Raw genomic sequence first — 14,687 nt, forward strand, 5'->3', positions numbered from 1 at the left:
CTTCAGTCTGATTTTTAAATCCTACATCACACCATCTCTAGAACTTTTTATCACTTTTTCTTCCTTTATTTGAAATATAGACAGCATCTCTTGAGTTTTATTGTGAGTCTAAATGTGCTCAGAGACTTGGGTAGGAATCCTCCTTGCCTAAATGGGTTTGTGTAATACCCAAGTATAATAAAATGTGACAGCAGAAAAGATGAGTGAATTACTCATCTAGGTTGAAAGTGTGACAGACAGATTTAAATCAGGCAGAAGAATTAAATCAGTATAGCAAAAACAGGGAAATAATCTGGGATTTGTGTTCCTGTGACTCTTTAAACAAGCCTAACGCTAATATTTGTTACACCAGTTAGACCAGCGGTTCTCAAACTGTGGGTCGGGACTCCAAAGTGGGGTCACGACCCCATTTTAGTAGGATCACCAAGGCTGGCATTAGACTTGCTGGGGCCCAGGACCGAAGCCCGAGCCGAGCCTCCCAGTGCTAGGACCAAAGCCAGAGGGCTTCAGCCCTGGGTGGCGGGGCTCAGATTACAGCCCCCCTGCTTGGGGCTGAAGCTGTTGAGCTTCAACTTTGGCTCCCCCACCCAGGGAGATGGGCTTCGGGCCCCCTGCCTGGGATGGTGGGCCTGGGCAAGCTCAGGTCTCGGTCCCTCCTCCTGGGGTCATATAGTAATTGTTGTCAGAAGGGGGTGGCATGCAATGAAGTTTGAGAACCCCTGAGCTAGACAAACTAGCTTCATGCGTCGATGATGTGTTTGCAATTTAACACAATTTATTTTGTTGAAAATCATCTTTATTTTACAGTCAAGTTACACTATCTTTGCTGTTTTTAAATGAAATAGTGAAGGATTCAGGAGGAATTAATTCAGTTATAGATGTTTGCACACACAAATTGCAAGGGCAAGACTTACTCAACTAAGTGGATTATAAAAACTCAAAACCATCTGTTTTCATCTAAGATGTGGGGGCAGAAGTCAGCATTTCTTCTAGGCACAATCCTTCAAGAGATGTTAACTTCAGTAGGTGTTGAGGGCACTAAAAACTTGACCCGATTGGGTTCCATCCACAAAGGTACTTAAGTGCCTCAGTCTCATGTTTAGGCTCTGCTGCAATCCACAAAACTGCTGTCAAACCCTGTCAGTGCCTAAATTCCTCCAGCACCCAAGTTTTTTGGTGAAAGTTTCCTTGACACCTAAGTTTCAGTCTCTGAGCATGCATACTAACTAACTCTAGGTATTTGGACCCCTATCTCTAGCCTAAGCCCTAGAGCAATCCACTAATTGGGGAAGATAGGCATCTGCCAATCTCATGGGCAGGGCCAAGCCAGGCGTGCTGAGGCCACCTACCAGATCAGCACCTTTCACAATCTAGCTGGAGGAGAGGGCAGTGCCCACCTTATACCTTTTAACCCAGTGGTTAAAACACTTGCCTGGGATATGGGAGACAAAGATTCGATTTCCCCCTGTGCCTGACAGGAAGAGAGTATTTGAACAGGAGTCTCCTAACTCACAGGAGAGTGCTCTAATCACTGAGCTATTCTGATGTGGATCTCCCTCAATCTCATGTTAAAACTGTTTTGGATAAATAATGAAAGAGTGATTGGACAAGGGGGACTGGACCCTGGGTTGCCCATCTCCTGTGTGGGTGCCCTAACCACCCCTCTCTCTGCTCCAATGACTTTTCCCCTGTGGATAAATACAGTAATTAAGTAAAGTATTTATTTATCCACAGGGGAAAAGTCATTGGGCCACAGAGGAAGAGACAGAATGACTTTGTAGCCTGGAGGTAGGGGTACCCAGCTGGGCCACCGGAGAGCCAGGATCTTGGTCCCCTGCTGCAATTATTCATTATTTATCCACAGAGGAACAGCTTCACCGAGAGATTGAAGGAGCCCTGTGACAAGTATTGCAACCACATGCAGTATCTTTGGGGGGAGGTGGTTGTATATTGTAGTACTGTGGGCCAGGGATTTGTTGAGTGTGTTTTATTCTCTGGGAGGAGGGTTACTGCAGCTCTCTCAGAGAGAGAGAGAGTGTGTGTGTGTGTGTTGGAGGGGGAGATTAAGGCGAATCACTGACATTATAGACACCCCAGAAGGTAGTACCTCCTAGTAAAGGTTCACAGATACTTGTTCAAGCTGAGTTCCCAGAGACTAGGAAATTTGAAAGAAAGGGCTTTTTCCTTAAAAAGGCCCTGCTTAGGCAGACTCGGAACCTTCTTTCTGATCCAGCAAATGGACAGGACCTTCTGTCCAAGAGCCCCAACCTTTGCAGAAGGGTTGGAAGGCCTTTGGCTTTCAAGCACCCATAAGACAGACTGGTAACCTCTAGTAAGCTTTTAGCATGTGTATAGAAACTTCTGTTATTTAATAATTTTCTCTGTAATGCTTTTCCCTTAAGAACAAAGGTGCTTGCTTAGAAGGACCAGTGTGGTCACTTGTAACTGGCTGGCACCACCCTGTTCATAGCCCTCAGAGAAAGCAACACACAGGCACTGGCCCTTAAGCAGAGTGGCTTGCTGGGCACATCATGGTATGAGATAGGGAGCTGTGCAGCCTTAAAACCATGACCAGGCTGGAGAGAGGTGACAGCTGGAGCTGGAAACCTTATGTGGGTGCCTTCCAGAGACAGAGGGGTCACACAGGTGCAGTTACCCTGAAGCTGTAACAGTAGCCCCACAGCAGAATATCCTACACCTCAGATGCTTAGAGCACTCTTTTGGAAAGTGGGATACCCATGTTCAAATTCTTTTTCCCCATGGCAGAGAGGGGGCAATTGAACCAGGCTCTCCCACATCCCAGGTAAGCACTCTAACCACTGAGTTATAAAGTGGGAGATGCTACTGCTGCCTCCTCCAGCAAAGCAGGCACCTCTCTCATTCCTTCAAGAAACCACTTAGGCACCAAAGCCACCCTATTCCAGGAGACAGGTTCCTGTGTGTGGGTTACTAAGCAGAGATAGGTTTCAGAGTAGCAGCCGTGTTAGTCTGTATCCGCAAAAAGAACAGGAGTACCTGTGGCACCTTAGAGACTAACAAATTTATTAGAGCATATATGCATCCGAAGAAGTGGGTTGTAGTCCACGAAAGCTTATGCTCTAATAAATTTGTTAGTCTCTAAGGTGCCACAGGTACTCCTGTTCTTCTTTAAGCAGAGATAGATGCTTCCCTCTGAGAGAGAGAGAGAGAGGGGAGGGGCTTAGTTCATACCTCTCGTTGCCATCTTGCCTAGTTTAGGCAGCTCCTGGCCTAGTGTGCTGGCTTTTAAGGCTCACATTCTAAGGTTCCTCTCTCCCTCGATTCATTGTACAGGGAGCCCAGGTGCCCAACTTGGGCTTTGTGGATCACCATGGTGTTCCTGTGATTTTTTTTTTTTTTCTAGGTGCCTAAAAGGTGCCACAACACTCAGTGTTGCAATGCCTAAGTCCCTTTGTGGATCCAGGCTTATGTAACTAGTGATGTGCACTCTAACAGCCATTTGTATGGTGCCCTGCAGAAGTCACTCATCTAGCTGAGCTGACTGTAGATACACAGAAGCTGGTCATTCTTTTAGTATAATAAGTGATTAGATTCTAATGTGGTGGTAGCTGTGCTGAAAGGCCTCTGTCTACCATAACAAAATCTACTTAAATACAGGCTTTAATTCCAAAAGGCATAACATCATGAGTGATCAGTGCAGGCTGGATATGAAAGTGGCTGATGGGTGGAAGAGATCTGCCCCTATGAAGAAATAGCTCATATACAAAATTTAAACATCACAGAAAGTGGTGTTATATTTAGTAAAATCATACAAATAGTTACAGCTTTTAAAAGTTGTATTACTACAGACACATTAACATCCACACCTTTTCAAGATGTAACAGTAACATGAAGAGCGCATCAAACATTCCTCCTAAACTAGCCTGATTTTAAAATGTAGATACCTAAATATGCAATCTAGACTCAAATGCTATTACAGGTGCCTAAATATGGCTCTAGATGCCTATTTTTAGATCCTCAAATATGCAAATTAGTCCCTTAAAGCAGAAAACAAATGGTGCACATGACTTCTACAGTAAAGCACAAGCTCCGTTAGGCACATGAACCAAGATATTATCCATCTGCCTGCATTGTCAGTCACTGACTTAAAATATACATTTCTGTATGGGAGAAAGACAAATCTGATTTGATAGACTTCAGTATAAAATGTGCAAGGATGTATTAGTAGCGGTGTTATGTTAATTTAAAATATTTAAATCTTGATTGTGTCCTTTTAAAAGTGAAAACCCCCTCTAAAACTTTCCTGTAATGATGGATTAGACAGTCCCTGTCAATGATGCAAGTCTTGTGTACTGACAATGAATGACAAGGGAAGCATCCTAAGGATACATTCCTTAACAAGTCTGGTCAGCTACACTGCAGCTGGAGAAATGTGACTTGACTGATGTTAGGGAAGATATAGTGAAGGCAACCTCAGAGTTACAAAGAGCCAGCACCACATACCTGCGAAACAGGAGTGTAATTTTCGGCTACAGTAAGAAACAGATTGTCAAAAGTGAGTCCTTATGTTTTTAGAGCAGCCAAATATGGAAACTAAAGAGGTATCTTATTGTTTACCATTGATGTGATTGTCAGCCCGGCTTATACAAGACCAAGTTTGATGGGGAAATTGCGATGTTTCTTGGAGAATACAAAGCACCAACTTTGGTGTCTTGGGTTTTTCTTTTGGCATAGATAGAATTTTTATATATTTTAGCTATAAATTGCTTATTCTCTACCTGACCTTCTGTCAACTGCTTCCCTCCCAGAAGCAGCAACTGCCCTATCCCTCCAAAATTCAGGTCTGCACTACCAAATCCTCTGATAGAAGCAAGATATTTAGGAAGAGGCTTTTGTTTCTGGCACCAGGATAGCAGAGAACGTGGTAGCAGGAATCCCACAGCAGCAGTGTACTCTGTGGAGCCTGCAGACAACACTTTTCTACTAATGGTATAAGGATAATCAAGGGGGACACTGCCAGCACAGGATCTTCCTTCCAGCCAGTGGCAAGGCACAGCTACAGCAGAACACAATCTTTGTAACTAGAGCCACAATATTGGACTTAAAATGCTGCTCACGTTACAGGAGTGCAATATGATAGGAGTTTTCTATTCCTGATTTGTTTTAAGCGCATAGGAGTAACTATGAGGATGTATGTCAATAAATGTCTATTTTTCAAGGTAAGCACATTTTTGAAAGTACTTTGGTTGACTGGGTCCCTTTTAGAAATGCACTTAACACAAAACAGTCTTCTACTTTTTCTAAATTATCCACAGTCTCTATAATGCCTTCTGTAGCTTCCACTGAGAGCACGCTGGAAGCATTGGAGTGAAACTTTTTCTTCAGGTCTTCTGTACTCAAGGGTTTCCTCCAATGTCCATAGAATGTATCGCAGCGTTCACTAAACACCTTGCCGTCCTGAAGAGTGACATTCACCTCGCAATAAAGGTTATCAAAGCTAGGCTTGTTATCAGCAGGATGCTCTAGCTTCGTTTTGCTGAGCAGCTCCTTTAACTCTGGCCTAGAAATGTTCTGATCACTGAATGACTGAACGGAGATACTGCCATCCAGCAGAGCAGAGCATGCAGCAAACTGGAAAGAATGCCGGGCTTCGTGTTCAGAGTTAGGGAAAGGTCTGTTCACGTATCTAACATCTGGGACTTTGACAACAATTTTCTTAATTCTACTAATGGGGACTGAGTCATCACTCTCCACGAGGTGCTTCCTCAGTGAAGAGGCTGCATCTGCCACCCAGTGTGTTCCAAGATGAGCAGGAAAGCGCTTGATGGCCACATCTTGTTGATCCAAGAGCCAGGAATAAGATTGTAAAGTTGGCAGAAACCGGGGGGTATAGTCTGTATAAAAGGCACCCAACCCTGACTCCATGTCCAAGATCTGTTTGTTTCCTTGAAGACTCAGTGACGCTAAGCAAGCTGCTTCCAGGCCATGCCTAGCTGCATTGCCAATGTGGAGGGGTTTGGTTTGTGTTGCTGCATTAGCCATTGGGGCACCTGCATAAGAGGCAGCAACAGCCAAAGCTGCTTTACATTTAAACTGATCAAGTGCTAACAATTTAGCAGTAGCTGCCGCACTCCCTATGGTACCAACCACAGCTGGTGGATGAAACCTGAGAAAACAAAAAACAGCTCTTCATTACCAGATTTCAGAGGGAGAGACATGAATTTTAGAAAATAACTCACTGTAATCGCCTCACCCAACTCCCACTAACATCAGTAAGAGTTGGATCAGACCATAAATCAACATATATTTAAAAGCTCAGGGTCCAGTCCCTAAGTCCTAACTTCAGAGAAGCTCCTGTTTTGCCTAGATGTTGAACCAAAATGCTGTATATTATTATTATTAATGCAGAGGCAAAGCTCTTCAGAACCTTCAAACACAGTGGAATGAGTGCAGTTCTGTTGTGGGGTGGAAGAACACAAAAGTCTTTAGGGCAGGCTTAATGGCTTTGGACTAGATTCACCAAGGTACTGAGGTGGCTAGCTGCCTCTTTAGGCATCTAACCAAAATTGAGGACCACTGGCATTCTTAAAAAACTGTGCTCAGATGCCAACTTACGTTGCAGGCATCTGAATTAGCACTGACAGGCATGTGAAAAACCAACTAAGTCCTGACACCACCAACAGCTAATTAGCTGCATGGAGCCCTAGTGCAAGCAGAAGCCCCAAGGCACTGAAGCAGACTTCTCAAGCTAGGTCTGTCCCCTCATCCAATCTTGCCAATGGGGTCCAATTCTGTAGGCATTCTCAGAACATGCCTACAGGGTTGGATCTCTCATGAAAAAGTGTGTCCATCTATGTCCAGAATACCAATAGCCCAGTGCATAGGGCCAACACCTAAGTACCTGCATGAATGTGGCCCTTTGTGACTGCTTTATCATATATCACTATCTCTCCTACTCCGTGTGTAGTGAGCAGCAAGAGAACTCTAAGGCTGTGGTAGCAACAGCAAAGCGTAAATCCTGGTGGAAGGGAATTTTTTTGTCCCTGAACTGCTTTGAGGCCATCTTCAGTCTATAGCCTGTTTACTCTGGGATTATACTGAGCCCAAGGTTTGTCCTAGGGAGAGATGAATCCTCATTTGTGGGAGCAAGCGATGGTCTTCTGTTTGCATATTAAGACCTGATCAGATGCATTCCCATGTCCGATTAAAACCGACAGACTGAGATCCCCCCTCCCCAGCATCGTTCTTTTTTCACCATTTTGAATCAATATAAAGGCTAATGGAGTCTTTTCAAATGTCACACTGACTGCACAGCAAACAGTGCCCCCACACTAAAAAGACAATGCCATTTATTGTGTTTCTAAAAGGTAAAAATTACAATAGAGTGTTTTTGTTTTGTTTTGTTTTTAAAGGTTGGCTTCAATTCTTTTTTTGAATTTCTGGATGGAACTGCATAGAAAATGAGATTAGCTGTGCAACTTTCATGACTTTGAATCCTGAAGTGGAATAGATGATAGTGGCCAGTTGTCTCTAGCTATGAAAGAAATTAATTTATTCAGACTTTGAAAAAAGTGTCACAAAAAGGCAGTTCGGGAGAAGTTTCTGATAGAGTAATTGGAGATTGGAAATGAGCATTGCTTTCACCTCTTAGTCTTAATTATATTAAAAAATGAATAAATATAGCATCTCCATTCAACCCAAATACTATATTTCAAATATCTTTTACATACCTTTTTGGAACATTGCTGGCTTCATTGGAAAAGCGCATAAGTCTGCCTTGTACTTCAATCCCTACATTGAAAGCTAAGAGCAGGTCGAGGCCAGAGAATTTTTGCTTTTGAGGCAGGACTTCTGATAGAGCAAGCAGAGCAGGAAGCACAGCGCCAGATGGGTGTGTGGCTGGATGCCATGTATCATCAAAATCCATTGAGTGAACCTTGTGGGAAAGCGAGAGGCCTCGATTTGTAATCAGAGATTCACTGTCTGTCTTGACAAGATCAGCTAATCCCAAATGAAAAGATTAACTAAATATATATAAACATTGAAGAATTTAATTTTCTTTCAGGACAATCTTTATTTTTACTTATGCTTTCTTTTTATTGAGCTATGCACAAAAATGATCATGAAAAATGAGAATATATATATATATATATTTTTTTTGCAGAGAGGGGGCTTGATTTCACCAGCTTTAAAGCAATATAACTCTACAGGCTTGTCTACTCTAGAAAGCTTTGCCGGTTTAAATATATGGGTATAATTTAAGCAGAAAAAAAAAAATCTTTGTGAGGGCATAGTTATACCGGTATAAAATTACTTATACTGGCATAGCTTATTTTGGTTCAGGAAGTGAAATAAGCTGTATCGGTATAGGGATGGACTCCACATATAACTGCTTGCACACTAGAGCTTATACTGGTATATCTATAAAAACTCACAACCCTAACTGACATAGCTATGCCGGTAAAATGTTTCTAGTGTAGACCAGCCCTAAGTGACAACAGAAGTAGGCTTATGAATGCAGACATTATTTATGTAATATTTATATTACATACCAAAAGATTATTATTTCAGTTTCAAAACACTTGAAAGTTAGGAAATGTCAGATTTACAGTTGCCTTGTGCAATCGTATTTCTGTCCCTTTGTGAATTCATTCTGTGCGCTGAAGGAGGCAGAGTTTTAGTAGGAGAATAATATGTGACCATGCACTGAAAGACTGTATCATGTTTATGAATAAAGGCTAGAATTAAAATGGCATGGGCAACTGTAATCTGGCATCTCCTAGCTCATGAATGCTTGGCTTTGCATTCTAAACAATGTAGCCTTTTCTATGTAATTGCTTAGGTCTGGGGAAAAGGTGAAAAAAACCTGCTATGTGTAACTGTAGCAACCTCCCCAACTTGTATAATCAGTGGGATTTCAGCCCCTCACAACAGATTTCTACCACTTGAGCAACAGCTGGTATCAGGAGAAGGCTGTTATCCCAGAGTTAGGATGGGCCACTAGCCCCGTAGGGTCATGTGCTGCATCCATGGGGCATTTGGGGCTGAGGAGGGGAGGGTCCAACGCAGTCTGGTCTGGTTCCTCAACCCCATTCCAGCTGCCCTGGCAGCTCACAGGTATTCCCAGGTACAGTTTGTGCTGTTGCTGCTGCTTTAGCGGCAGCATGAGTCCTGTACTTTAGAATGTTTGTGTCTTCAGTTATTATTCTGGCAGGTTGCCAAAGTTTTCCCTCAGGAACTTCAGCCACACAGGGAAAGGATGTTTTTAATAATTTATATCTCAGCAAAACCTGGACGGAATTTAAGGGACAAAAGACACTTCTCTTGCTTGCGGGCTATTACCTTGCCACATTCCAAAGGCCTGCTGCAGACAAAGGCTGTATTAGCCCATTTCAAGAAAGGTGGCAAGAATCTTTTATAATGGAATATGTCAGGCAATCCAAATACAGGGGTCACTACCAATGCCCCCTATCATTATGGTAACACAGAGAGCCTGTCAGGTCCTTGTTGTGTTACATGCTGTACAAACAGAAGTAGACACTGTTCCTGCCCTGAAGAGTTTTGAGGTCAGCTATGAAAACATCCTGTCCTAATGGGAGCTGAAGGTTATACCTTATGCTACTGGTAAAGCAATTTTCCTTTGATGTTCAGTGAGGTCTTATGTTTGACCTATGACCTTGAGGCATGAGGAATTATCATATATAGGATTTGGACATTCTGAATGTATTAACTGTCATACTTGAATACCTCCTAGACCATTAGAGGTGCTAAGTGTCATTTCAAAAATAATTTTTCCTCCATTTGAAATGAGAGGTCTGATTTGACTTATGACCTGATTGTCACACTAGTTTGGGCATTCCTAATATACCATTTCCCCAGATTGGCACCTTCACTAGCTTTGTATAATTCAAAATAGGTCTAATTCAAATCTGGTATAAGTGGAATGCCATTAACTTCAGATTGGGTCTGAATTTGGGCTAAATTTCTGAGGAGCCAATCATTACTTATTGATAAAATGAAGTATGTACAAAATATATAGTTTTTCTCAACATGTGTGACTGAAGATTAGAATATTTTCTTGTATATATTTGTGATTGTTATGATACAGTGTATGTATAATGTATTTCTATATTATTGCCTGCTGTGTGTGAAATCTAGGTCTCATTGAAATCAATGGGAGCTAGATTTTTTTTTCCTGACATGTAAGTACAGTGCCTAGCACAATGGGGGTCCTCACCTTTGCTTATGGCCCCTACATACTACCACAATAATAAGTGTCATAAGATGGACAATGAAGTATCCTATTTCACCCTTAAAAATTGGTCCCTGGAATAAAGTTGAGGCACATTGGTAGGACAGTCTAGGCGTGTTTTATAGTGGCTGTAAATCTGGCATCAGCCACAAGGATGAAGTAAATTAACAAATGTAGTGAAAATAAATGTAAAATATCACTGCATATAGCATATAAAAGCAGATGTAGAATAGAGAAAGAAGATGTTTCTTACAGCTACTCCATTCACAAAAGCCGCATACAGAGGAGGAAGTCTGAAATCCGAGTGACCCCAAACCGTGCTGGATGCATCTGAACGGTAGATCTGGGAGTAATTTGATATCATTTACTGCAAAATACTGAGCTCAAGCATAAGACAATACATTGTGCCTCACTCTTACTTTTTTCATTATTTACAAGGCAATTATCTTTACCAGCTGTTGAGATTAAATCCATGGAATAATCAGAATAACCAAAGGGTACAGAAACATAGGGCCAGATTTTGATCACAGTAACACCAGATTACCAAATTACATGCAGAGTAATTTCCTTGAAGGTAACAGAATATTTTGGTAATGGAGTTAGTTTTAGTAATGTAGTTAATCTGCATCCATGCTGCTGTAACTAACATCAGAATCTGACCTTTTGGGACTGAATTTGCACCCTCCCATGGGAGAGGAAATCCCCAAGAATGTTGCCTCATTGTGACTCCACTACAGTGTTCAATCAGGAGATGTGGTGAGAAAGTTTGCTGTCCTGCAAACTAAACCGTGGGACCTACCCCTCTACCCTGTAGATCTCAGGAGATCACAGGAGGCCAGGGCCATCAGTATGTAAATTCTGTGCCTCCATAGTGTCTTTAGTCATTGGTATCTTCTCCATCAAGCTCCACCGGCCACAACTCCCAGGCTCTGCTTTCTGTGCAGGGATTTACCATATAGCATACTTTCTAGTGCTTTGTCCAGCGTAAGTTTAAGTAACTCAAGCAATGGAGCTTCTCTACCTCCAAGGGAACTATTCCACTATCTAATAGAGCTCACCACTGGGAATTTTTCCTTAATATCTTAAATTTACTTTTTCCTCAATTTTCTTTTAGCCACAACTTTTCTATAATGTGAAGTTCAAAGATCTTACTTTACTGTATTGTATAACTTTGTGGAAGACCTCCGTGCTGGTACCCAGCAGCCCCACTCCCAGAGTATCCAGGATCATCCGTTTGCTTCTCTGAATGACTAGATCTGTCAGGTGGCTCGCTTTCAAACCATGGATAACATTAGCAAAATTTTCAGTGACGGTCTGGGGAAAAAATAGAGATCTTAATTTAAAAGAAAACATTAAAAAACTCCAACATTTTATTTCTACTAAATTGTTTTGCTTTTATTCTTTCAAGTCTAAAATATGGCACTTTTAATGTTCTGGCTTTACTCACCAATAATTTATATTGCTCCATCACTTTGTAGATGACTGACTTACACAAATTACATAAAGTCAACCAAAGGTTTAAGATAGCTGAGCTTTGATTCACTTCCCCTCTTTTCCAGTGAGCATTCTTACTTCCAACACCCATTCTTGCTTCCTTCTTTCTCTCATTGTCAAACTTCAATGTATGTTTGCAGTGTTGTTGTAGGCATGTATGTCCCAGGATAATAGAGACAAGGTTGGGGGAGGTAATATCTTTTATTAGACCAACTTCTGTTTGTGAAAGTTGTGCAGAGCTCTGTGGAGCTCAAAAGCTCATTTCTTCCACCAACAGAAGTTGGCCAAATAAAAGATATTACCTCACCCACCTTGTCCCTTTCATATCCTTTAGTTAGTTATTTTTATTGGGTGATGGGTTTTATTGTGGGGAAGTTATGGAGACGAAATAGAAATTTAATCCTTGAGGTGATGAGGACCCTGCTTTCATTCTCAGTGCACCAGAGTGGTTAAGAGAACCAGTTGTGATTGCATAAATCACTGTGGTCAAGTCTGCATCTGTCAAACTAGAACATAGTTGCTTGGCTAGCTTTAGATGGAAGGAGGAATTTCTAGTAGTTGTTGGTCTTTGTGCATCTAATAACAGAGAGTCTGTAAACCTGTGTGCCATCTTTAGGGGAGACCTTTCAATTGAGGGTGAGATTATGATGTTGGCTGGTTCTTCAAAATATTCCCTCCCCCCCATCCCAGAAATGGGTTCAATTCTCCCCTGTGCCCAAGCAAAGCTCAGGTGCAGGACAGACTGGGGGTGGGGTGGAGGGGGGGGGGCTGACAGGGATCTGATGTCAGCTCCCTGATTTTGCTCTGTCCAACCCTGGCATAACTTTAGGCTGCAGAGAATCAGCCTAACAGAGAATCAGGTGCAACAGCACCTCACTCCAGCATATCTCCTCACCTGCCCCTTCGTTCCGTTTGCCCTACGCCTTACCTGCCCTCAGCCAACACACCCTCTCCCTGCCCACAACATGGCCCCTCCTCCATTTACGCCAGACAATGCAGCTTTGGTGGAGGAAGTGTCATAGTGGGTGGTAGAGCCTGTGCCGGAGACAGTAAAGCCCCATCTGCCTGCTTTATACCAGCTGGAGATTCTCCCTACACCTAGCAAATTCTCCAGGGGGTTTCTCTAGGCTGTCTAAGTTCACTTTGCACTGCATAAGCAGAGTGGAGGTTCCAGCCCATCATCTCTATCTTGCCCAGGTTTAGTTTCAGTCTTAATTCAGGTGTTAATCTGGTTCTAGCACTGGGAGAGGTAGGAGTTGTTTGCATTTCCTTCAACATCCCAAGCAGAGATTGGCTTCATCCAGCTATTGCTGGCACTGAAATCAGTGACACCTCAGAATCTCCCCCCCCAGTGTTAACTTGGATTGGGGTGAGGATAGAACCTTGGGTGATACAAGAGGTCTTGACATGGAGGTGCAGCTGCCCATCACGAGCCATTGGGTCAATAGCATCTCAATGCTATTACAGTACTTCAGACAGAAATTCTCACATTACGATGTATACTTTTCAGAGCGGGATCAATAGTTCTGAAAAAATGCACTTTATCAGAGGGACAGATGCTCTTCATGGTTCCTCCTATACCCAGCTGCCCACACTGCCACAGATAGAGTGCGATGGAAGCTAGTGCACACATGGCTGCCTGAATTAGAATTTACAATGTTGGCTGCAGTATAGACAGACCCTAAGTCACTTGGACCTTGTAATGCTGAGCAGAGCAATATCTCAATACCTTTAAAAATCTGGGCCTTAGTCTCTCTGTGCTCCAGTTCCCCATCTGTAAATTGGGATGAATAGCACTTCCTTACCTTACAAGGGTGTTGTGAGGATAAATGCATTAAAGATAGTGAGATGCTCAGATACTCTGGTAACCGGGGCTATAACTACCAGATAGATGTGAAACTAGTTTGGTGGTATCAGTCCAGATCTTGGAGGCCAACTGTCTGTATCACAGAAACCATCATGACAGTTGGTAGGAATTGAGACCCTATTGGTCAGTTGTAGTAGAAAAGACCAGTGATAAAATGCACAGACACTTTTCAACCCCCGAGGTGTTCTTTCCAGAAAAGGACTGACATTGTGAGGGTGTTGTGGATGGGCTTCCATTGCTGCTGTCTCTGGGGACCTGATGTTTTGAGAATAAATAGCGTACGTCATTCGCCAGGGCTGTCACCCTGGTACCTTCCCCAAGAGTTATAGTCATTAAAAAATACTTTAAAAAGGAAAGGTGAAATATAACGCTGCAAAAAATATTTCTGATTAGGGTTCCTTGTTTTCCAAGATGGGTCTAATTTACAGCATAATGATTAAATCATTCAGTTGAGCAGAATTCCCCATTACACCAACAGAGCAAAATCCCCCAACAGCCGCAGCTCCCTGATTACTCCTCTTACCCACTATCTTCTCAGAAATCCATGTCTCGGAATAACAGGATTCACTCTGGCTAATATATTGATGGAACAAAGAAGGAATACACTTGTGTATCAAATCTGTGTGATTTTCTCCATCTTTTCTTTTCTTTGTTAAATAACACAAGAAACCTAAAGCAGATGAACTACAAGCCCCACATGAGCCTACTGAAGAATGTACAGCAAAGATACAAAAGGTTAAAATGAAGAGACAGACTTAAAATGCAGAAAAACAAAGCAATACCTTTGCCCACATGTTGCAATGGATGACAACTAGTCCCTGGAGTGATGCTATCAAAGGAACGGCAATGGGGAAGCTAGTAGGAAGCTTTCTTTATATATAAGTAGCTCTGGGCTTCTGTACTTGTCACCCTGACCCACCCACTTCCTTCTACCCAGAAATTTCCCCCTTTCATAACTTCCAGTCTTCCTTGACTAACTTCCTCCACACCATAAATTGCTAAGACTCCTGGTTACAGCACAGTGTGGGGCAAGTTCATATGTCATGTCCAAATTGGCATATGTTACATTGTTATATGGGCATAAGAGTATAAATT

At 42.4% G+C, this 14,687-nt stretch overlaps 1 protein-coding gene across 1 annotated transcript; it reads right to left on the reverse strand.

Annotated features, from left to right (window-relative positions):
- Positions 1-3,806: 3,806 nt before the first annotated feature.
- Positions 3,807-14,430, reverse strand: ACOD1 (aconitate decarboxylase 1). Its single transcript, XM_034758318.1, has 5 exons — positions 14,375-14,430; positions 11,384-11,545; positions 10,485-10,574; positions 7,710-7,915; positions 3,807-6,145 (listed from the first exon to the last, which is right to left on the reverse strand). Exons 1-5 carry the CDS (start codon positions 14,384-14,386, stop codon positions 5,194-5,196), a joined length of 1,422 nt encoding a protein of 473 aa, XP_034614209.1. The 5' UTR covers positions 14,387-14,430; the 3' UTR covers positions 3,807-5,193.
- Between the last annotated feature and the right edge of the window lie 257 nt (positions 14,431-14,687).

This window comes from Trachemys scripta, chromosome 1 (genome assembly GCF_013100865.1).
Source record: "Trachemys scripta elegans isolate TJP31775 chromosome 1, CAS_Tse_1.0, whole genome shotgun sequence".
Taxonomy (NCBI): domain Eukaryota; kingdom Metazoa; phylum Chordata; order Testudines; family Emydidae; genus Trachemys; species Trachemys scripta.